Source organism: Amblyraja radiata, chromosome 14 (genome assembly GCF_010909765.2).
Source record: "Amblyraja radiata isolate CabotCenter1 chromosome 14, sAmbRad1.1.pri, whole genome shotgun sequence".
In the NCBI taxonomy this organism is placed as follows: Eukaryota; Metazoa; Chordata; class Chondrichthyes; order Rajiformes; family Rajidae; genus Amblyraja; species Amblyraja radiata.
The window spans coordinates 54,398,420-54,423,960 of record NC_045969.1 but is presented as its reverse complement, the minus strand read 5'-3'; the positions used below and the strand labels follow the sequence as shown (position 1 = coordinate 54,423,960).

At 43.9% G+C, this 25,541-nt stretch overlaps 1 protein-coding gene and 1 long non-coding RNA gene across 2 annotated transcripts in view; one reads left to right on the top strand and one right to left on the bottom strand.

Moving 5' to 3' along the window:
• LOC116980791 (suppressor of tumorigenicity 14 protein homolog) overlaps positions 1 to 25,541 on the top strand; it is a 51,752-nt gene that overhangs the window by 10,599 nt on the left and 15,612 nt on the right. Inside the window, exons 4-8 of the mRNA XM_033033377.1 lie at positions 893 to 1,059; positions 2,434 to 2,504; positions 10,735 to 10,910; positions 12,708 to 12,743; positions 24,011 to 24,236. Of these exons, the coding sequence (XP_032889268.1) occupies positions 893 to 1,059; positions 2,434 to 2,504; positions 10,735 to 10,910; positions 12,708 to 12,743; positions 24,011 to 24,236 (676 nt within the window). The remainder of the gene's footprint in view (positions 1 to 892; positions 1,060 to 2,433; positions 2,505 to 10,734; positions 10,911 to 12,707; positions 12,744 to 24,010; positions 24,237 to 25,541) is intronic.
• Positions 19,762 to 23,565, bottom strand: LOC116980792. Its single transcript, XR_004414065.1, has 3 exons — positions 23,289 to 23,565; positions 21,468 to 21,476; positions 19,762 to 19,800 (listed from the first exon to the last, which is right to left on the bottom strand). It is a non-coding gene; the product is annotated as an uncharacterized LOC116980792 (long non-coding RNA).

The window sequence follows — 25,541 nt, the reverse complement described above, 5'->3', positions numbered from 1 at the left end:
TAGCATTCACATCATTGATGGATTTACATCAAATCAAAACATTTATTTTAGGAATGTTCATTTTTTAATAGCTTTATGAATCCATGCTGTGCCAAGAAAAACGTAAAACTAATTTAATATTATTTTCAGTCTTGATGTTTGTGCTTATAATATTGTGGAATAAGTCATCTTGTATAACTTTGAAACAATATTATTAACTCTCGCAATGCTTATTTTAGACAAGAAGGTGCCGATACACATATCAATTAAATATTAAGCTACATCTATCGATAATTATCCCTATCAATATACCCCCCTTTTCTGTTTTAATTGTGTGACCAATCAACATCTAATTGTTGTGACCAATCAACATCTAATTTAAATGAATACCCAGTAAGTTAAAAATGACAAAATGTGCCAATCCAATTTTGAACTCTAGAGGTGGTGGTACCATACTGGTGCGTACCGTTGCAGTAACTGCACGGGGCTCTTGGATTCCCCCCATGTGGAGTTTGAAAGAATGTGGTACCACTGGTGCCGATCGAAGACACAGTTGGCATAACTTAACGGCTCTGGCAGCATCGCTGGAGACTTGAGGAGATATCACAGTGGAGCAATCTACTGAGGATAGACACAAAGAGATGGAGTAACTCAGCGGGTCAGGCAGCACCTCTGGACCTCGTCACCCATTCCTTTTGTCCAGAGATGCTGTCTGACCCGCTGAGTTACTCCATCTTTTTGTGTCTACGGTATAAGCCAGCATCTTCAGCGTCTACGGTATAAGCCAGCATCTGTAGTTCCTTCCTACACAAATCTCTTGAGGATTTTGTCTTTAAAAGCTATCACTTGAGCAGAAGGGAAGCCTCTTGAATGTAATGTTTGTGGATAATTTAGTTATTGTTTCATGTCTCAGGGGCCACACCACTTGATGATGAGTTCATCAATCCGAACCTCAAGATTCAGGGAGCACCCCGGTATTACGTTGGAAGCATGAGGCTTCCCAGAGGCTCGTTCACACCTGAACTAGCAACACCCCAATCTAGGATCTTCTCCTCCTTGGCAAACCCATTGAAGACCATGGTAAGATAGTGAGTAAATATCAGCACTAGTTAATCATTTCTGTATTTGCAGACCATCTTTCTGTTGACAAGAGATGCCAGTTCTGACGCCATTAAATAAAATGTTCTCCGACAGACTTGCTTGGAATCTGTTCCAGACAATCAAAATGATCAGAAAAATAATTTACAAAGCCACAGGCTACACAGAGGAGTTGGACTAATTCTCTCCCTCTCTCAGCCATGATCAGAATGAATGGCGGTGCTGGCTCGAAGGGACGAATGGCTTCCTCCTGCACCTATTTTCTATGTTTCTATGTTTCTCTCAGAGAGCTTGGACAATGTGAATGTTGTATGATTCTAAATGTGAGTGGGCTTCAGGTTGGCGTTGAGCTGCCAGCATTAAATGAAGCATCTTTTAATTTAAGGTGTCCTGTTTATTCAAGTGGCTTACATTTCACTTCAGTTCGTGCTAGTCCACATTAGTCCATCAAAATGGAGTAACAGCTTGCAGTTGGTTTAGCATTTTTAGAAACAGCATGGAAACCGGCCCTTCGGCCCATCAAGTCCACACTGGCCATCGATCACCCATTCACACTAGTTCTATGCTCATCCAATCCCTACGCACAAGGGACAATGTACAAAGGGGCAATTAATCTGCATGTCTTTGGGATGTGGGAGGAAACTGGAGCACCTGGGGGAAACCCACGCAGTCACAGGGAGAACATGCAAACTCCACACAGACAGCACCCGAGGTCAGGATCGACCCTGGGTCGCTGGCATTGTGAGGCAGCAGTTCTACCGCTGCGCCATTGTGCTGCCTGTAACAGCATAAGTCACGTGATTATTATCTCTATATTTTAGGAAAAACAAAATATTTGGTTGATGCTTCTGTGCCCACACGTTACAAATCTGAATGTCCACTCTGATGGTCAGTCAGAAGTTATTGCAGCAGCTCCAGTTAATATCTCTCTCTGACCAGGAGCAAACAGCATCACTGAACAGTGCAGTCACCATTGCAACCATCAAACTGCGAGAATTGATGAATTCTCTTGTTGAAGATGATTATAAAAACGTATTAACTTATTTAGAATGGTGCGGTGCAAGCTTTACTTCCCATTGGTGGTAACGTGGGAATTGATATCATTGTCATATGAACTGACACTGGAGCCACTCGGACTATTTTTTATTAGACTTTACCTTGCATGAAATGTTATTCCCTTTACCCTGTATCTGTACACTGTGGACGGCTTGATTGTAATCATGTATAGTCTTTTTGCTGATTGGATACCACGCAGGTTAAAAGCTTTTCACTGCACATGACAATAAACTAAACTAAAAGTATTTTGGAGATTTGAAGCTTGCCTTGTTTAATACCAAAAGTATTATTATTTTCCAGCTGCAGCAACTCTACAGACAATCCCCAGCCCTTGGCTATTACTTTGTGGACAGTGATGTCTTCTCGTTTAGGTAAAACAGAATATGTCCATTAGATAATTACGAATCAGTGATTTAAAGTGTTTACTCAGTGTGTGTGTGTGTGTGTGTGTATATAACACTGGAGAGTAAAACCTACCGTCCAGTTTTATATCTGTTCATTTGTGGGATTCTAACGTGTCGCAAGCGGAGACTGGTACAAGGATGTGTGAGAGGGTGGTGAACTGGGTACTCTGCTTGGATGTGTACACACATGTTGAACTCACAGGTCTTAGTGAGGAACAGATGATGATTGTGAGCAAAGCTGGAGTAGACATAGAATATACAACAGCACAGGAACAGGCCCTTTGGCCCACTATGTCCGTGCTGAACATGATGCCAAGTTATTGGTCTGCGTTATTGTCAAGTTAAGGGCCTGTCCCACTGTACGAGCTAATTCAAGAGCTCTCTCAAGTTTAAAAAAAAAATCAAACTCGTGGTAAGCACGTAGAATTTACGTAGCGGGTACGTCGGAGCTCGGGACGTCTCTTAGCGACTTGTAACGCTAACGGCAGGTACTCGGGAAATGCGGTAAGCTCGTGAAGACTCGTGAAGATTTTTCAACAAATGTAATGAGCAAAGTCTTTTCAACAAATGTTGAAAAATGTCTACGAGAGCCCCGAGTACCTACGAGCGGCTATTACCGTAATTCTCCGAGTTCGAATCAGTGGAAACTCGGGAGAACTCTTGAATTACCTCGTACAATGGGACAGCCCCATTAGTGATCTGCCTCCACATGATCCACATCCCTCCATTCCCTGCATATCCATGTGACTATCCAAAAGCCCCAACACCCCCATCATATTTGCCTCCACCACTACCCCCGGCAGCACGTACCAGGCACCTACCACCCTCTGCGTGTGCAGATTAAAACCTGCTCCGCACCTCTCCTTTAAACTTTGTCCCTCTCACCTTAAATCCATGCACTCTTTGATATATGTGCCCTAAGTAAAAGGTTCTGACTGTCTACCCTATCTATGCCTCATAATTACATATACTCCCATCAGGTCTCCCTGCAACATCTAACATTCTAGAGGTCTAAGTAATTTTATAAAACGATGTACTTCTTTTTTTTATTTTTTTTTAATTTATTTATTAGAAGTAGACATATTATAAAATGTAGTTACATATTATAGTAAAAAAAAAAACTTTTCATATACATCAGTCATACATTATTAAAATTTTCCATTATCAATTACTTCTGCTTCTAGTATTTTTATTTTTTATAGAAAGCGAGAAAAAGAGAGGGTAGAAAGTTACAAATAAAAAAGAAAGCAAAAAAAAAAAAAAAAAACAAATAAAAAACAACACAACAGAAAAACAAGGGAGGTGGAATGGGTTACCTGTAATACATCAATGGAGATAGGTTCGTAGGTTATAAAGTATAGAGTATAGTTTTTCATCTGTTCCTGAGTTCAAGTTTCAGCTAGGTCCTCGTGCTGTGCCAATCTATCCCTTCAGATAGTTAATGAATGGAGCCCAAATTTTATCGAAAAGATCTTGTTTGTCCATTAAGACAAGTCTAATTCTTTCTAAGTATAGGGTCTCCGACATTTCCGTAATCCACATTTTGATTGTGGGGGTTGTAGGGCCTTTCCAAAATTTTAATATTAATTTTTTTCCGGTTATTATACTGTAATTGAGGAAGTTTCTTTGGTTTGTTGTGAGTGTTAAGCTTTGTTCTGATATTCCAAGTATTATTAATTTTGTGTCTGGGTCCAGTTTTGTATTAATAACTTCTGAAGTTATTTCAAAAATATCTGTCCAGAAATGTTTAAGTTTTATACAGTTTGCAAACGTATGTGTTAAATTAGCCTCTAAATGTAGACATTTATCACAAATAGGAGAGATTTGTGGGAAGATTCTATTTAGTTTTATTTTAGAGAAGTGTAGTCTATGTAAGACCTTGAATTGTATTAAAGTATGTCTGGCATTTAATGAACATTGATGTATTTGTTGTAAACTTTCGTCCCACATATCTTTCGTGATAGGATGACCTATTTCATTTTCCCATTTGTATCTATATGGTTCGGTCGGTGGTACCTCGTTATTTAGTAGGGTGTTATAAATATAAGCTATTAGTTTTTCAGTATTAGGATGCTTGTTCAGACATTCATCAAGAATTTCTGATTCCCTATTCCTGTAAACTTGTGTATTAGATTTAACATAATCTCTAATTTGTAGATATCTGAAAAAATTATTTGAGTGCAGTCCATAATTCAGTTGTAACTCTTGAAATGAAAGAAAAGTACCTTTCCCATAAAGATGTCCTATATTTTTGATTCCATGATTTTTCCATTGTGTGAAACCTTTGTCCATAAAGGATGATTTGAACAAAGGATTATTTACAATGGGAAGGCAGAGTGGTATATTATTCAATTTTAAATCTTTTTTTATTTGTTTCCAAATTCGTATTCCACTATGTATTATGGATACATAAGCAGGTTTCTTTATAGGTTTTTTTGTGCTGTTTTGTGGGGGCAAATATGATCGGTCCAATTTCAAAAGGTAGACAGTCTTCCTTTTCCATCATTAGCCAATCTGGTTGTTGGTCCATTTCTTCCAGCCAAAAATTCATGTTTTTAATATGGACTGCCCAAAAATAAAATAAGAAATTTGGCAAAGCCAGACCTCCATTTATCTTTGATTTACATAAATGTTTTTTACTTATTCTATGATTCTTATAATCCCAGACAAAACTTGTAACAATGGAGTCGACTTTTTTGAAAAAAGTTTTTGGGATATATATCGGAATTAATTGAAGTAGGTACAATAGTTGCGGTAAAAAAATCATTTTTATAGCATTAATTCTCCCAAGCATTGAAATGGGGAGTGTTTTCCAGTATTGAATATTCTTATGTAGTTTATTCAGTAAGGGTGGGAAATTTAGTTTAAATAAAGAGGTATGTCTTGGTTACCCAGATTCCTAAGTATTTAAATTTATCTTTAACTATTTTAAAAGGGGATTGTTGTATTGTATGTAAATTGAATTTTGTTATTGGCATGATTTCGCTTTTATTCCAATTGATTCTATATCCCGAAAACTGACCAAATTGAGTTATTAGATTTAATAGGTTTGGAATACTAGTTTCTAATTTTGTAATATATATTAGTATATCATCTGCATATAAGGAGATTTTATTCCTTGTGTCTCTAGTATTGTATCCAAATATTCCTGGATGGTTTCTAACGCTTTCTGCTAGGGGTTCGATTGCAAGAGCAAATAATAGTGGCGATAGTGAGCATCCTTGTCTACAGCCTCTAGAGAGATTAAATTTAGTTGATAACATTTTGTTTGTTAATATTCTAGCTGTTGGGTTAGAATATAAACGATGTACTTCTAAGAATGTTGTATGCCTATTTTCTAGTTCGAATCAAAATATTTAATGCTCTGGGAAAATATGGTGATTAAATATGCTTTATTCCTTTGAGAATAATATTCTGACACCAGTCATGTTAACTCGAACCTTATAAATTTCAGCAAATACATTTTAGTTTGAAATAATGAGCTAAGTCTTTGTCTGCAGAGAGGGCATAAAGCTGGAGCTAGCAAATCAGTAGACCAGTGCACACTGTGTGATAATACCTGCAAACTATTTCTGAACTAAACTGTAAACCTCAGCATTGATCAGCATCTCGCTACTCTCCAGCTGAACATACCAGTCAAATTCCATGCTGGATCTCTAAACTGAACTATTGGGGAACTTGAGAAAAGGCAACAAAAGGAAGTTAATTCTTGTGACCCAATAATAGTTCAAAGGGGGATTTTTGGCAAATGCATATTCAGCCTCGCAGTGCAGATTTGAAGCAGTCAGCTGTTTTAATTCCGGATGTAACTATCTGTAAACTGGATTGTGACTATTTAAACAATGTTCTAATGAAAATGAAACACTGGAGTCGCCAGCCACAGAACTTAATGTGTAGGAATGAACTGCAGATGCTGGTTTAAATGCTGGAGTAACTCAGCGGGACAGGCAGATTTTCTGAAACGATATCATGTTTAGATTTAGAAAAAATTAGCAGTGACATTGTTGAACCCTTGGTTAAATTTGATAGGACTTGGGGAAGATTTATTCAACATTTTCACACGATATAAATTGTTCCCTCTCCAACCGTTATAATATTTATTTTACCTTTATATGGTAGAACGGACTTGATGACAAACACGGACTTAAATTGTTGAAATTCTTTGCAGCCCAGATTTTGTTTTGTTTATTTTAGTTTAGGGGGTTTTGTTTTTCTCTTTTTTCTCTTTTTTTCTTTTTTTTCTTTTTATCTTTTTGTTTTTATATATACAAGTTGTCTTTTAAACACTTAACTATATTTACATAGAGACCGGGAGGTCTATACTCAATGTGTATTTTGACACTGGACTCATACTCGGATTATCTGAATGGTGGCCGATTAGGAAAAGGGGAGATGCAACGAGACCTGGGTGTCATGGTACACCAGTCATTGAAAGTTGGCATGCAGGTGCAGCAGGCAGTGAAGAAAGCGAATGGTATGTTAGCATTCATAGCAAAAGGATTTGAGTATAGGAGCAGGGAGGTTCTACTGCAGTTGTACAGGGTCTTGGTGAGACCACACCTGGAGTATTGCGTACAGTTTTGGTCTCCTAATCTTGAGTAAAGACATTCTTGGAGGGAATACAGAGAAGGTTCACCAGACTGATTCCTGGGATGTCAGGACTTTCATATGAAGAACAACTGGATAGACTTGGCTTGTACTCGCTAGAATTTAGAAGATTGAGGGGGGATCTTATAGAAACTTACAAAATTCTTAAGGGGTTGGACAGGCTAGATGCAGGAAGATTGTTCCCGATGTTGGGGAAATCCAGAACTAGGGGTCACAGTTTAAGGATAAGAGGGAAGATTTTAGGACCGAGATGAGAAAAACATTTTTCACACAGAGAGTGGCGAATCTCTGGAATTCTCTGCCACAGAAGGTAGTTGAGGCCAGTTCATTGGCTATATTTAAGAGGGAGTTAGATGTGGCCCTTGTGACCAAAGGGATCAGGGGGTATGGAGGGAAGGCAGGTACAGGATACTGAGTGGATGATCAGCCATGATCATATTGAATGGTGGTGCAGGCTCGAAGGGCCGAATGGCCTACTCCTGCACCTATTTTCTATGTTTCTATGTTATACTTGTTATTAATATATAATCCTGATCCCTATGTATCAATATCACTGTTATATTTATCCTTTTTTTGGTTTGTCTTTTGTTTTTGAAAAAAATTAATAAAAATATTTTAAAAGAAAGAAAGATTCTCTGGAGAGAAGGAATGGGTAATGTTTCGGGTCGAGTCCCTTCTTCAGACTGATATGACTGTTCAGCGACAATGCATAGGTCATAGGTTGGAGATTGCTGTCTATCTTGGCTTAGTAAATAACTGCAAATGATAGTAAGGATGCACTTTTTACTGCAGCTGGTGACTAAAAATAAAACATTCAAAATTTAAAAGCCACAATTTGTTTTCTGCACAACTGCATCTGTCATTTTGCCAATTTGGCTACAATGTATAAAAAGCAAGTTTTGCATCAGTTTCTGTTGCTTAGCAATCTTGTAGAATATAGAGATCACAAAGTCAATGTGTAGTGTAAAGATGCTCAGAAAGAGAAAGTAAAGTATGGAGGAGCAATGATCATAGGCAACTAATGGGAACCCGTGCAGCCTGTGTATATATTCATATAATGGTATATGGACACACTGATCTGTTCTGTATTCATGCCTACTATATTCTGTTGTACTGAAGCAAAGCAAGAATTTCATTGTCCTATCTGGGACACATGACAGTAACCTATCTTGAGATCTTGGGCCTGGGCACAAAGTGCTGGAGTAACTCAGTGGATCAGGCAGCATCACTGGAAAAGAGGAATAGGTGACATTTCAGGTCAGAGGCCTTCTTCAGACGGACTTTGAACGCTCAGTCATTTTCCCTGGGCAAATGATTCTAAAACTAGAGGGCACAGGCTGAAGGTGAGATTTAAGAGCTCAGGGGCAACTCTTTCACTCAGTGAGTAGTCTGTATCTGGAATGAGCTGCCAGTGGAAGTTGTAGAAGCAGATACAATCATGACTTTTAAAAGACATTGGGACAGATGTATGGATAGGAGCAGTATCGAGGGAGTTGAGGCGAATGCAGGCAAGTGGGACAAGCCCAATATGCCATCTTGCTGGGCATGAAGGGGGTGGACAGAAGGGCCTGTTTCTGTGCTGTACAGCTGTGTGGCTCTGAGTAGCTTGCTCCAGCTATTTTTGATCATCTTAAATCCGTCTCTTTATGCAGCGTATTCGTATAAGGCTATGGCGGATATCTGCAGGCACAGAGCACCTACTTTCAATGGGTGAATGCATTTTAAATGTCCCCTATAGCATGGACACATGTTGGATTCATTTGCTGACATTTGGAATCGGCAATTCGAATTGGTGGGAGGTGTAGGCATGAATGATACCCGTGTCAGGTGGAACAATGCAGGTTCCAGCTAATCATTACATGGCCTCTTGTAAATGCTTCTTCTGGGAGGAGGGGAGAGGATAGACTTAAGGTGAGAGCAGAGAGATTTAAGAGGGCAATGTTTTCAGTCAGAGGGTAGTTCGTATCTGGAATGAGCTGCCAGAGGAAGTTATAGAAGCAGATACAACGACAACTATTTAAAGACATTCAGATGGATGTATGAAGAGGAAGGGTTTAGAAGGATATTGGCTGAATGCAGGCAAATGGGACTAGCCCAGTATGCCGACATGGTCGGCATGGACAAGGTGGGCCAAAGGGCCTGTTACTGCGCTGCGATTCTGTGGAAGGGACGAGTGAGGCTAGTTCCGTACCCCGTGGCTGGAGATGCTTATTGATGGCTTTGTGTCGCCCTGACAACCACAGTCTCGGCAGGTTCTAGAAGTCTCCTTGCCCACGAGTAGATGCAGAGGTGTCCACAAACAAAACTGGGGCCACACATCTGATTGCACACTCTTGAGAAGTGAGTGTCCATGGTGTAGGATGCTATGGGGAAACGGCAGTCGCAACCAGCTGGGCTTTCAATTATAATCCAGGGGAGAAGATGTGTTGGGATGAGCTCTGACCACCTTCCTCTGACTGGGTGGGCAGCAAACCACACTCATCAGCCTCGACACGGTACACGATCACTACTGTAGACTCCAAGCTGGTGTATGTTCTGTACAGGACATAGGTTGAAGGTGAGGGGGGGAAAGATTTAATAGCAACCTGAGGGGCAACTTTTTTATACAAAGGGTGGTGAGTATAAGGAGCGAGCTGCCGGAGGAGGTAATTGAGGCAGATATCTCAACAGCCATGAAGGAGGGGGAAGAACAAAGGAGTGCCTGGTGCGGATACTTAGTAACTTTGTCTGTACCCTTTATGTGGCAACTATTTGCATACCTTGGGTATGAATGTAATGAATTTCACTGTGATTTGCCACATGACAAAGTATTCATTCATTCGTTCATAACAATGGGGCAGAGGCATGAAGATGGAAGGTTGAGAGGGTCATGGGCCAAATGTGGGCAGGTGGCACTAGTGTAGAAGGGGCAAGTTGGGCCGAAGGGCCTGTTTCCCTGCTGTATGACTCTAAGTGGACTCTTGGCTGATGTACATTTTCCAAGTGTTTGACCAGCTGCTGTAAAAACAGACTGCCTACCCCAGGGACAATCGCAATTGACGGGCACATTATCTATTAGACTTTAGAGATGCAGCGTGGAAACAGGCCCATCGGCCCGCCGAGTCCGTGCCGGCCAGCAATCCCTGAGCACAAACACAATCCGACACACTAGGGACAATTACATTTGTTTTTTTACCGAAACCAATTAACCTACAAACTTTTCCTGAAGTGTGAGAGGAAACTGAAACAAACCCTCGCGGTCACTGGGAGAACGTACAAACTCCATAAAGACAGCACCCGTCGTCAGGATTGAACCCGGGTCTCTGGCGCTGTGAGGTAGCAACTCTACCGCTGCGCCACCATGCCGCCCATTCAGATGCTGATGATTCAGAGCATAAATGTTCGTCGCCCAAGGGGGTCCACTCCAACGCTCCAGCTAAGGGCAACCCTCTCTTAGACTGGACCGAGTACATTCTGATGCCTGCGGTTTTGTTACCCTGTCATTGACCGAATCATTCACTGGCAGCTTTATCTGAGGCTGTCAGTACATTGTTTTGATTCAGAACCATTACCCGCTCTTGTTCTGATCTGACATTTTTTTTATCAGCAGCAACGGCAGCATTATTGCCCATTACTGGTTGCAGTTTGCGTTGCCGAAGGAGGCGGAGCTTTTGATTAGATACACACTGAGTATTGAAGTGTTGATCAACGTATTGCGGCAGCATCTCCACACCGCAGGCGTGAGGCGGCTCGCAGAGGTCGACCCATCCTCTGTCACTCTGCAAGGTAAGATTCCGACTTACACTCTGTGTGAACTGGGGCACAGACAGCAAACAGCATAACTAGACCAATTCACAATTGTACACTGCTGTTTATAATCTGGGCCATTCCCTCTCTTGGATGGGATTCAGCATGAATTTTGTAAATGCTGCTATATATTGGTAACTTGGTTTATCCTTTTAAGATGCCTCAGCGGTCATAGGGCCAACAGCACAGAAAGAGGCCCTTTGGCATAATGCATCCATGTTGACCACGGATGCTCCATCTAAGATAATCCCAATTTGCCCATATTTGGCCCAAATCTCTCTGAACCTTTCCGATCCATGGTGGTTAAGGCAGGTACAATAACAACATTTAAAAGACATTTGGACAGGTACCTAGGAAAGGTCTTGGTGAGACCACACCTGGAGTATTGCGTATAGTTTTGGTCTCCTAATCTGAGGAAGGACATTCTTGCCATAGAGGCAGTACAGAGAAGGTTAACCAGACTGATTCCTGGGATGTCAGGACTTTCATATGAAGAAAAACTGGATAGACTCGGCTTGTACTTGCTAGAATTTAGAAGATTGAGGGGGGATCTTATAGAAACTTACAAAATTCTTAAGTAGGTTGGACAGGCTAGATGCAGGAAGATTGTTCCCGATGTAGGGGAAGTCCAGAACAAGGGGACACAGTTTAAGGATAAGGGGGAAGTCTTTTAGGACCGAGATGAGAAAAACATTTTTCACACAGAGAGTGGTGAATCTCTGGAACTCTCTGCCACAGAATGTAATTGAGTCCAGTTCATTGGCTATATTTAAGAGGGAGCTAGATGTGGCCCTTGTGGCTAAAGGGATCAGGGGGTATGGAGAGAAGGCAGGTACAGGATACTGAGTTGGATGATCAGCCATGATCATCGTATGGCGGTGCAGGCTCGAAGGGCCGAATGGCCTACTCCTGCACCTATTTTCTATGTTTCTATGTCTATGTTTCTATGAAAGGTTTAGAGGGATATGGGCCAAATGTGGGCAAATGGGATCTTGGTCGGCATGGAAACCTTTCCTTTCCAAGTACCTGTCCAGCGAGTTCGGAGTGTTTGGACTTTGACATTTCTTACTTTTATCACATCTATTCACAAATGTAATCTAAAGTACTTGGGCCAGTCCCGAACCAGGGGCCACAGTCTTAGAATAACGGGGAGGCCATTTAAGACTGAGGTGAGAAAAAACTTTTTCACCCAGAGAGTTGTGAATTTGTGGAATTCCCTGCCACAGAGGGCAGTGGAGGCCAAATCATTGGATGGATTTAAGAGAGAGTTAGATAGAGTTCTAGGGGCTAGTGGAATCAAGGGATATGGGGAGAAGGCAGGCACGGGTTATTGATTGGGGACGATCAGCCATGATCACAATGAATGGCGGTGCTGGCTCGAAGGGCCAAATGGCCTCCTCCTGCACCTATTTTCTATGTTTCTATGTTTCTACTATGAACGTGCATTTCCTTTATTAGACAGTAATCATTTGGGCAATTTTGTTTCTCTATAATAGCCTTTCACATAGCATCTAAAACCATTCAGGATGCCCTGAGGGCAATCCTATATATATATAGAGGTGTGTCGAATCATGAGGGGAATAGATAGGGTGAATGCACAGAATGGTTTGGTCAAGTTGATGGGCCTGTATCCCTGCTGTCTGTTCCAGCATTGTACCGCAGGGGAACGATGGGCCTGTATCCCTGCTGTCTGTTCTAGCATTGTACCGCAGGGGAACGATCACCTCAAAATGAATGTGAGGAAGTTATTGACGGTTTATTTTGTATCTTTTACAGTGGCAAATGAAGAATACGTTCGAAGTTTGAAAACCGGTAAGTACCTTATCAAAGGGCCTGTCCCACGATGCGAGTTCACCCAAGAGTTCTCCTGAGTTTAAAAAAAATCAAACTCGTGGTACCTCATCACGAGTATTTTTTTTACTCTTGGAAATTTTTCACACTGTTGAAAAAACTTCACGAGCTTACCGCTTCCCGAGTACCTGCCGTTAGCATTACGAGCTGCTACGAGACATCCACAAGCTCCGACGTGTCCGCTACGTACATTCCACGTACTCACCACAAGTGAGAGCTCTTGGGTACATTCGCATCGTGGGACAGGCCCTTTATCCTTCATGAAGAGTGTGAAGTAACAGTCGTACGAGTTCAATTTGAATATTGCTTATCACACATAACTCATCTTAAATACCTCATCTTAAATTCTTGGCATGCAGAATTATAATATCTGCGATGCAGTGAATATTACAGAGACCTCTCTTCTAAAGATGTCCTCAGTAAATCGGGACGTTGTCAGTCCAGTTCCCTCGGTTTTACCAGCTCCTTGAAAACATATATAGTTGGTGAAATGCCAACCTGTTGACAGGGGAACAAGGACAGTCGGAGGGAAGAAAGAGTTAACCAGGGGAATTGGAAACGGCGAGGAGAGGAGAAGGTTCCAGAATGCTGGAGAGGGTAGAGTCCAAGATTGCGGATAAGATTCAGTTGCATGTGCCTGCGAGGTCTCTAAACCCTCCCTGTGCTCAGCGAAATCTCTATGAGTTGGAGGGTCCTTTCATGGCTGTGAAAGACACCTGGACACTGAGAAAGCTGGCAGGAAGGGGTGATGGATATCTGCTTTGGGAGGGGTGACGGATATCTCAGAGTGAATGTGACAAAGAAGGACAGGAAACAAATGGTGTGAAGATTGAGCTGGGTCTTTGCAGAATGTGCGAGGCCGTTGGTGCTTTGAATAGTATTCAGCACACAACCTTGCATTGCCTGAAGCCAGCTGATGTCACGACATGTGGAGTAGGTGCCAACTGAACAATGCAAATGAACCCACAGCTTCACATCTAGTCAGCAAGGCTGCCAACCTGGTGCAGAGTGCAAGAGTCCAACAAGAGGGCGACACGGTGGTGCAGCGGTAGAGTAGCTGCTTTACAGCGAACGCAGCGCCGGAGACCCGGGTTCCATCCTGACTACGGGTGCTGTCTGTACGGAGTTTGCATGTTCTCCCCGTGACCACTTGGGTTTTCTCCGAGATCTTCGGTTTCCTCCCACTCTCCAAAGACGTACAGGTTTGTAGGTTAAGTGGTTTGGTAAATGTAAAAATTGTCCCTAGTGGGTGTAGGATAGTGTTAATGTGCGGGGATCGCTGGTCGGCGCGGATCCGGTGGGCCAAAGGCCTGTTTCCGTGCTGTATCTCTAAACTAAACTAGACTAGACCAGGACCCTCTGTCCTGCCGTCAGCCACCGGTTAATCCGAGCTCTCCCTGACTGCAGACTAATCCATTCCTGGAGTCTGCACACCACGACACGCCTAGAGTCATACAGTGTGGAAACAGGCTCATCAGCCCAACTTGCCCATGCCAACCAACATGCCCCATCTATACCAGTCCCACCTGCCCACCCTTGGCCCATATCCCTTAATCTTTCCTATCCACATATTCATCCAACTGTCTCTTAAATGTTGTGACAGTGCCTGCTGAATGTTATGATCGCATTTGCCCCTCCTATCGTGAACCCTGCAGCTTCTCAAACCCAGGGACTTTCCGTAGGAGTTTGATCATTTGGAACCTCTTCCTGAAATGCTGAGCTCCCGTGACGCACACAATTCCTGGAGTGTCCACTTGGCCTTGGAATGGCAGAGGAGAGTGGACAACTGCCTCTGCTCCACCCCCAGACGCCAATGACTCTTCAACCTGTGTCCACAACAATACGCATTATTGACCTTGGCTACAGTGAAATCCTGCCTGAAATACAAAACGCATCATACCTAGAATTAAGATAAATGGAGAAACAAGGAACTGCAGGTGCTGGTTTACAAAAAAAGACACAACTGCTGGAGTATCAGGCAGCATCTATGGAGAACATTGATGGGTGATGTTTCGGGTCGGGAGGCTTCTGGTTGATAGTGGTGGAGTGAGGGAGGAAGCTGGGAATGAAGAGGAGGTGGGGCAGAGCCTGATGAGTGATGAGGAGGAGTTAGGCAGATGGCTGGACAAAGGCCAGAGATGAAAACGAGGCGTTTGGTTTGGTGACTCCGCTCCTTAAAGTTGATGACGTGATATCCCATCCCTCCTCTCCCCCAAGCTCCCACCCTCGCCAAGCTTTGACCCCAGCTTGCAATCTTGTGAGCTGACGCACGACCTGGGAACATGTCCAACTCCCCCGTCCTGACCTAGCTTGGTGATGAATGCTTTTTCCTGCAGGAATCCCCGAGTGTGCACTGCACTGTGATTGCTCACCTCCTCGGCCAGTTCCAGCCTCATGGTCTCAACGTCAGAAGCAATATCCTCCCACTCCTTTCCTGAGAAAATACTTTGCCTCCAGCTGTCCACAGCTTGCAGTAGCACAACACAGCTGAGTTGCTCTCAACTTTGTGAAGTTAATCTGAATCTTCTATGTTTTAGACACCAATACCTACAAATGAACATTTAGTCTGGACTCCTGCATTACAAGGAATAAAGTCCTAACCTGCCTAATATCTCCCTGTAGCTCAGGCCATCCAGTCCTGGCATCATCCTTGCAAAACTTCTCTGCACCCTTTCTTCCTATAGCAGGGTGACCAAAACTGTATACAATATTCCAAGTGTGGTCTCACCAACATCTTGTATAACTGTAACATAACATCCCACCTTCGACACTCAATTCCCCAACACTCCCAGGACCCAACCATTCCCTGTGAATGACCTGCTCTGGTTTGATATCCCAACTCCATTAGCCATTCCTCAGCCCACTTGTACAACCGATCAAGATCCCATTGTAATGGTCCTGTCCCGCTGTACGAGGTAATTCAAGAGCTCTCCCGAGTTAAAAAAAAATAATCAAACCCGTGGTAAGCACGTAGAATGTACGTAGCGGGTACGTCGGAGCTCGGGACATCTCTTAGCGGCTCGTATCGCTAACGGTACTTGGGAAACGCGGTAAGCTCGTGAAGACTCGTGAAGCTTTTTCAACATGTTGAAAAATATCCACGAGAGCCCCGAGTACCTACGAGCGGCTATTACCATAATTCTCCGAGTTCGAATCAGGGGAAACTGAATTAGCTCGTACAGTGGGACAGGCCCATTATACTTGCTAACTATATTCACTGTCAACGATACCACCTACTTTAGTATCTTCTACAATCCAACTAATCGTGCGTTCTAGATTCCCATCCAAATCGTTGATAGAAACCACAACAGCACTGAGCCCTGAGGTACACCACTGGCCACAGACCTCTAAACTCCTCTAAACCCCTGTAAACCCCTTTAAATCCTGTAAACCACTCTAAACCCCTCTAATCCCCTTTAATCCCCATCCAAACCCCCTCTAAACCCCTGTAAACCCACGTAAACCCTTCTAAACTCCTCTAAATCCATGTAAACCATGTAAAAACCGTGTAAACCCCTCTAAACCCTTGCAAACCCCTCTAAACACCTTCAAAATATTCCAAGCCCCTCTAAACCCCTCTAAACAACCTTCTGCCATCACCCTCTGCTTCCTTTTATGAAGGCAATTCTCTATCCAGTCACCTATAACTTCTGGATCCAACCTTCCAGAGCAGCCTACCTTATCGAATGCCTTACTGAAATGCATATAGATAACATCTATGGCTTTGCTTTGCACTCATCAATCTTTTTACGTATGTTAGGCTAACTGATGTATCGTTCCCACAATTTTCCTTGCAGCCCGTCTTAAAAAGGGGCACAACATTAGTCACCCTCTAGTCTTCCATCATTCACCCGTGTCTAATGCTGATTCATAAATCTCAGCCAGGGAACCTGTAATTTCTTCCCACATGTCCCACGTTGTACTTGGATATATCTAATCGAGACTGGGAGAGTTGTCAATCTTCATACATCTTAGGGCACTCAGCACCTCCTCGGTGGTAAAACAGACTGTTTTCAAGACAAGTATCCTTAGTTCCTCAGTCTTCATGTCTTTCTCCATGGTAAAAGCATGGTAAAAGATGAAGTTTAATGCGGATAAATGTTAGGTTATCCACTTTGGTAGCAAAAACAGGAAATCAGATTTCTATCTAAATGGCGTCAAGTTGGGAAAAGGGGGAGTACAACGGGATCTGGGGGTCCTTGTACATCAGTCTATGAAAGGTACAGCAGGCAGTGAAGAAAGCGAATGGCATGTTGGCCTTTATAACAAGAGGTATCGAATATAGGAGCAAAGAGGTCCTTCTGCAGTTGTACAGAGCCCTCGTGAGACCACACCTGGAGTATTCTGTGCAGTTTTGGTCCCCTAATTTGAGGAAGGACATTCTTGCTATTGATGGAGTGCAGCGTAGGTTTACAAGGTTAATTCCCAGGATGGTGGGACTGTCATATGCTGAGTGAATGGAGCAGCTGGGCGTACACTCTGGAGTTTAGAAGGATGAGAGGGCATCTCATTGAAACATATAAGATTGTTAAGGGCTTGGACACGCTAGAGGCAGGAAACATGTTCCCGATGTTGGGGGAGTCCAGAACTAGGGGCCACAGTTTAAGAATAAGGAGTAAGCCTTTTAGAACGGAGACGAGGAAATACTTTTTCTCACAGAGAGTGGTGAGTCTGTGGAATTCTCTGCCTCAGAGGGCGGTGGAGGCAGGTTCTCTGGATGCTTTCAAGAGAGAGCTAGATATGGCTCTTAAAAATAGCAGAGTCAGGGGATACGGGGAGAAGGTAGGAACGGGGTACTGATTGGGGATGATCAGCCATGATCACAATGAATGGCGGTGCTGGCTCGAAGGGCCAAATGGCCTACTCCTGCGCCTAATGTCTATTGTCTATAAAAGCGAGGAGAAATACGCATCGAGGACCTTGCCCATCTCCTGTGGCTCCGCACGTAGATCGTGACCTTGGTTTCTGAGAGCTAATTGTTGTGCACCGCTTGAATCATTGTTGACCCAGATGCTTTGTGTTCGGCATAGCAACAGCGGCCAAATCATTCCCCAAGCTTGGCCCCAGCCATTGTTGCTGTAACGTGCTTGGTGCATTCAGAGCATTACTTGAATCCAACTTGTTGCATTTGGCTGCAAACGTTCTTGAAAACGAGCCAAGGATGGCTTTGAGGAATGACGATGACTGGCTGTTGGCTCGGGCCTTGAGGATGCCCAGCACTGCACCTCATGGAGGACAAGCCCTTTATTGAAGTTTGCTGCCTTGGGTGTAGACAGGCAACAACCACACCCTGGGCAAGGTTTCCAGAAAATTGTTTGTTCATTCCGCAGCCAGTCAGTGACACAACAATGTATTTATTCTACATTTTTTCCCTGTCTGAGTGCTATAATGTATATTCTTGCCATACACTGACTGGTGAGTGACATTGTACAAAGTTAGCCAAACAATCTTAGTCCTTCTTCAATCTTACTATATACAGCTCTGCATCTTCTCTTTTTAAGGACATTTTTATTTTGACGAGATACTTTCAACTTAAACTCTAATTGCAAGGTTGGGCAGAATAACAATATCTTCATTTTGTTGACGTAGTCATTTTGTTATATGAGTTTGGTGTTGTGGTGTAACTCAGCCCTGTTGCCGCAGAGTTTGCACCCATTCTGTTGATGTGCTGGTCCGAGTGTTGGTGTCTCTGTTGACAGTTTCCTGTTCTTTCAGTGCTGGTGTCGCTGAAGATGAGTTTGGTTCTGTCTCATCTGTTGACCCATTCAAGTCCAACAGTGTAGGCTTTTCAGCTTTACCAGTGACAAGCTGAGTTCAATGTTTTCATCACTGAATCTTGTACATCTCCTCTCCACAACATGGGGAATGATTAAGCCAAGTTGATGCAGTGCTGCAGTTTGACACAAAATGCTGGAGTAACTCAGCGGGTCAAGTAGGATCTCGTAGAAAAATAATAGGTGCCGTATTGAGTCAGAACCCTTCTTCAGACAACTGCAACGTTCCAACCTGAAACATCACCTATTTTGTTTCTCCAGAGATGCTGCCTGACCCGCTGAGTTACTCCAGCTTGTTGGGTCTAGCATTGGTATAAACCAGCATCTGCAGTTCCTTCGTTTAAGATGGAACTGCAGATGCTGGAAAATCAAAGGTAGACAAAAATGCTGGAGAAACTCAACGGGCGAGGCAGCATCTATGGAGCGAAGGAAATAGGTAACATTTCGAGTCGAGGCCCTTCTTCAGTGATGTGGAGGGGGGGGGGGGGGAAGAAGAAAGGAAGAGGCGGAGACAGTGGGCTGAGGGAGAGCTGAGAAGGGGAGGAGAAAGCAAGGACTACCTGAAATTGGAGAAGTCAATGTTCATACCGCTGGGGTGTAAACTACCCAAGCAAATTATGAGGTGCTGCTCCTCCAATTTACGGTGGGCCTCACTCTGGCCATGGAGGAGGCCTAGGACCTTCCAACACATTATTTACAGTGTTGATTTATTTTTTTCAGTGTATTATTTGTATTAATTCTTGGTCCTATGGTGGGCAGATGTGGATGGCCAAAGGTGTCATTTACTTGTGTAGGAAGGAACTGCAGATGCTGGTTTAAACCGGATAGACACAAAATGCTGGAATAAAGGGCCTGACCCACTTCCACGACCTAATTCACCACCTTTTTTACTCGTGGACATTTTTCATCAGGCTAGAAAAAACGCCCCAACCTACTTGATGCCACGAGTACCTACGACTAACATCACAACCTGCCACGACCTACATACGACCTCCTATGACCTCCTACGACCTTGTGACGACCATGCTGTGAGTATGAGTCAAGGGCAAACTTGGCAGAGGTCGTGAATTAGGTAGTCAATGTGAGACAGGCCCTTATCTCAACAGGACAGGCAGCATCTCTGGAGAGAACTAATGGGTGATGTTTCAGGTCGAGAAGAAGGGTGCCGAACTGAAACGTCACCCATTCCTTCTCTCCAGAGATGTTGCCTGTCCCGCTGAGTTACTCCAGCATTTTGTGTCTATCTTCGGTGTCATTTACTTTTTGTAAATTCATGGTTTTGGCCGATTACTGTATTTCATGTCAGTTTTAAAAGGTGTCGGTCGTGTTTACGGGAGGTTTTGGGTCTTTACAATTTAAATCTCAGCAACCGTCTCTTGATAGTTTGACCATATCGCTCTGCAAACTTCTTGTATGGTATGGAGGTGAGGTCACATGGTGAATCAATGCACCCCTGCATATTAGTTTCTCAGGAGTGCTTTGAACTGCGAATAGAATTCAGACTGTTGTGGGAAATGTTGCACCTCCCTCGTCTTTCATCCTGCTAATAAATGGGAACTTTGAGGAGTTAACTGTTACTAAGGTACCAATCCTTCTTGTAGGTGAACAAATCAGCTCTTGGCCAAGACCTTGATACTATTTCAGTCTCTGTCATTTCCTCTTTCTGTTGTGTATTTCTACAGTTGGTCATGTCAACACCATTTCCTCAACAATTCTCTTGTCATCATTTCAGTGTATAGATGTTGCATTTCTCTTCACCCACATGATGCTCCAGATGATACCTGCCAGCAGCTCCCAAAGGAATTCTTCTTCCATGTCTTTGGGTCCAACGGTTCTTCATCCAGTTGGTGTTACACCATCTTGCGGTCAAAGATGATTTAGTTTGTGGCTGAGTTAGTGGAATCTTGTGGGGCCATGCCTGCATCACCAGCGGTGAAGCCCTCTCCCAACTCCTCATCATCCCATCTCATCCCACTGCTCCTCCTCTTCAACCTCCAATCTTGCAAGCTTGTCTTTACATCACGCCGACCAGTGAGTGCATTATTGCACCTGGACCTCTCAGTTCAGATGATTTACATATCATTTGCCGGTACTTTTCCGGTGTTGTGTTTCGGAGTAAAATCGTAACTGAAACTGCACGAATTCTCTTTGCAAACATGCAAGTTCATAAGTTCCTCTTGCTGTTTTGTAATGAAGTCCGTGATCACTGCCTCTGATAAACATCCTCTCTTCTATATCTGTCCAACTGTTTTCGTTCTCTGTCAGTGCTGGCATATTTTTCCTGAAACAGAGAGTTTGGATACAAATACTTTTGGTTTGCCACAGTGGGCGGCACAGTGGAGCAGCAGGTGGAGCCACTGCCTCACAGCACCAGGGACCCCGGTTCTATCCTGACCTCGGGTGCTGTTTGTGTGGAGTTTTCTCTCTGTGACCATGTGGGTTTTCTCCGGGTGCACTGGTTTCCTCCCACATCCCAAAGACGTGCGGGGATGTAGGTTAATTGGCCCTCTGTAAATTGCCCCTGGTGTGTTGGGTGTGGATGGAAAAGTGGCATAAAATAGAACTAGTCTGAAGAAGGGTCTCGACCTGAAACATCACCCATTCCTTCTCTCCAGAGATGCTGCCTGTCCCACTGAGTTACTCCAGCTTTTTGTGTCTATCTTTAGTGTGATCTTAGGTCGGCATAGATTCGATGGTCAAAAGGGCTGTTTCCATACTGTGTCTTTCAATCGATCCCGTTTGAGATTTACCTTTGTAGACCTCTCCCTTGTGAGCAGATGTCTGTTCTTGAATTGCCATCCATTCCACAGGTCATGATGTCATTTGCTGACTGATCCTTGGCCTCGGTTTTGTGTCTTTACTGTTTTCTCTCACATCAGGTCTTGACTGTAACTTGGAGGTCAAACGGTACATGTTGGAACTTGTATTGTGAGTTCACATACCTTCAACAGCAAAGGTTCCTGCTCAAGTTCCACATTCCTGTGCACACTTCTGGCATCAACTCAACGCAGGTCTCTCTGAATGCCAGCTTCTTTCATTTAACGTAGGCCCCTGTAGATTACTGAATTCAGGGATTTGGCATCCATCAGTAACCTTATCCATTCATTAGGGTTGTCAGCAACAAACTCGTTCACCCATACTCTAGATGTGGAGAGTTTAACTATTGGCCATTTCTGCTCAAAACACAAAGTGCTGGAGGAACCCGGAAGGTCAGACAGCATCTATGGAGGGAATGGACAGATGATGTTTCAGATCGGGACCCTTCTTCAGACACTGGTTCCCTGACACCAGTCCCCATCTCTTTCTCAGCTCCACTGTAGCCATTGCTGCTCCTTTCGTCGGAGTTCAGCTCAATGGGTTTGTTAAAGGGGGGCCTGGTCTTGCTTGGTGACCAACGCCAATGTGAAATTCAGCACCTTCAGAGCCTCTCATGGATTCATCCATGGGTGAATTTCACCAGGACCGTAGTGCCGTCCAAATGCTGGCCATTTCTCAATCATCCCCCATGTCGTGGTTCACTGAAACTCGCTGAAGTTCCTCATAGCAGAAAACGGCGAGTAGCTGGAGGAACTCGGCGGGTCAGGCAGCATCTGTGGAGGGAAATGCGCAGTTGCCGTTTTCGGTCACAACTCTGGACGGAAATAGAACAGCGAACAGCCCAGCACAGGAGCTGGCCATTCGGCCCACGATGTCTGTGCTCAACGTGATTCCAAGTTAAACTAATCTCCCCTGCCTGCCCGTGGTCCACATCCCTCCATTCCCTGCATAGCCATGTGCCTATCTAAAGTCTCTTAAACACCACTATCCCATCTGCCTCCACCACCACCCCCTGGCAGCGTGTCCCAGGCACCCACCAACCTCCATGTAAAAAATTAACTTTCCCCACACGTCACCTTTAAACTTTTCCCCTCACACCTTACAGCTATGCCCTCTAGTATTGGACAACTTCACCCTGGGGAATAAGGTTCTAACTGTCCACCCTATCTATGCCTCTCATAATTTTATATACTTCAATCAGTTCAAGAACGGCCTCATCCCCTGTTATCAGGCTTCTGATAAGCCAGGGTACTGTTCGATTCACCTCTATCCCAGAGTGAACATTGAACTTTGTGGAACTGGTGCTCTACAATGCTGAGAACTATATTCTGCACTCTGTACCCTCCCCTTTGCTCTACCTATTGTAACCATATAACATATAACAATTACAGCACGGAAACAGGCCATCTCAGCCCTTCTAGTCCGTGCCGAACACGTATTCTCCTCTAGTCCCATCTACCTGCACTCAGACCATAACCCTCCATTCCTTTCCCGTCCATATACCTATTCAATTTATTGTACTTGAGTTTGAACTGATCGTATTGATGTATGGTATCTCTGAGCAATTGGATAACATGCAAAACAAGGCTTTTCACTGTACCTCTGTACAGGTGACAATAAAACCTAAACCTGAGATCTCTCCTCGACCCCCAGCATTCCACAAGTTTGTCCACCTCGTTTGTAGGCACCTCATGTAGAGGGAAGCTAGCCAGTTTAAAGAGGTGGGGACTGGGGAAATGTGAGGCAAAGCTAGATTGAGCAAGCATTGGGTGAGAAGGGGTTGCTTCACCTCCCAGTTACGGCTTGGTTTCCATAGCACCTTTTCTGATTAGACTTTCAATGTAAAGTCTGTGACTCAACAGCTTATTCATTCTTCAACCTTCATGTCTCGTGCTTGGCTGATTGGAACAGTAACAATGTCCACGCGAGCCCCGAGTGCCTACAAACGGCTATTACCGTAATTCTCCGAGTTCGAATCAGGGGAAACTCGGGAGAACTCTTGAATTAGCTCGTACAGTGGGGCAGGGGCTTAAGTATTAAGTGAAATACGGTGCAGTCTTACAGGAACAAAATCATGCCCCTAAACCTAACAATATAATTGCTTAGTCAATTCTAGAGTTTCACAACCTGGCAGCTGTGCAGGGAGATGGGACAGGGGAAGGGCAAAGGGGAAGTTTGGAAGAGACTATGGCAAGAAGCAATTGAGAATCTGTGGTTGTTTACTGATTACCTTGGGACAGTCGTACAGCATGGGGACAGGCCTTTCAGCCCAACTTGTCCAAGATGCCCCATCTAAGCTAGTCCCACCTGCCCATGTTTGGCTCAAATCCCTCTAAACCATGTACCTGTCCAAATGCCTTTTAAATGCTGATATACTGTAGTACCTGCCTCAACTACCTCCTCTGGCAGCTCGTTCCATAGACCCATCACTCTCTGTGTGAAAAATCCTGCCCCTCGGGTTTCTATTAAGTCTTTTCCCCCCTCACCTTAAATCTATCCCTCAAATGCTGTCTGTCCCGCTGAGTTACTACAGCATTTTGTGTCTATTTTTGGTTTAAACCAGCATCTGCAGTTCCTTCCTACACATGAAGATGAAGTGAATGTCCTAATACTTTTGACTTGTTTGTGTCTTTTTAGGCCAATGTGTATTTCATATTTTGCTACAAAGCAGAAAGCAGACTTTTGATTCGCTGGGATTAGTGAACTGCAGCAGAAACAGCAGTAACTATTGGCTGGTCCAAGGAATGAGTGGTTACTCCATCAAAGCTGACATTACATGGATGGCCGCCAGATCCGTCTGCAGTGATGTGGAGGTGGCAACGTATAGCTCTTGGTTCCCAGATATAGAGCAAACTGTTAGTAAGTACGTGTCATTTACAGAAAACTTCAATGGATCATTTTCAAAAGGGTTGGGGTTTTTTTTCATTTTTGGTTCCAATCTTTGTTTGATCTTGATCTTTGGTCAACTTGAACCTCGACAAAATCCCCAGCCAATGGACAAAATAGCCCGTTCCCTCCCTCATCCACACCAACCAACATGCCCCATCTACTCTAGTCCCACCAGCCCACATTTGGCCCATGTATCTCTGCCTCAGAAGGCAGTGGAGGCCAATTCACTGGATGCTAACTTCAAAAGAGAGTAAAGTCCCTTCTAATCCCACTTAGGAAACCTAAACAGCAACCTCTGGTGACCTTGCCCGACACCCAAAAAAAAAAATCAAGGTCGAGGTGACCTGCAACCTCCTACCACCTCCCACGCATATGTTGAAAACTTTCCTCAACTATGAAGAAAACCGGCTTCGACTAGACCTGCGGCTAAAAACTTATGGATTTTTAAATCGGCAACCTATTTTTAGTCAAGGCCGGTTTTAATCATGATGAAAAAATAGCAGCAACCTAGATGAAGCCTCGACCACGCGGAAACCACTTTCGACCATTAGGGAGAGTGACCAAAACCTCTGGTGACCTCATGGAAACCTTGGTGGCGGGCAAGGTCACCAGAGGTTGCTGTTTAGGTCTCCTAAGTGGGATGGGCTTTAGATAGAGCTCCTTGGGCTAGCGGAATCAAGAGATATGGGGAGGAGGCAGGAACGGGGTACTGATTGTGGATGATCAGCCATGATCACATTGAATGGCGGTGCTGGTTGGAAGGACCGAATGGCCTACTCCTGCACCTATTGTGTATGTGTCTATGTAAAACCTTCCTATCCGTGACCCTGTCCAAATGTCTTTTAAATATAATGTACCTACCTCAACCACCTCCTTTGTCAGCTCGTTCCATATACCTATTACCCTTTATAAGGTCACCCATCCTCCTGTGCTCCAAGGAATAAAGCCCTAGCCTGCCCAACCTCTCCCTGTAGTTCGGGCCCTCAAGTCATGGCAAGTGGCAACATCCTTGTGAATCTTCTCTCCCCTCTTTACAGTTTAACATACACACACGGACATTTACAGTGTACTATGTTTACATATTCTGTTGTGCTGCTGCAGGTAAGGATTTTATTGTTCTAAATGGTACATCTGACACTAAGGCACTCCTGACATCCAGGGTGACCTTGTCAGGATTGACCTGGGAGTTGTTGCTCCTCAAATCACAGTCAATTTGCCGGCAATTGCCAGCACAAGTGCTTAGATGTGCCTCAAGCCCGAGTAGCTTTCCCTCCCACTC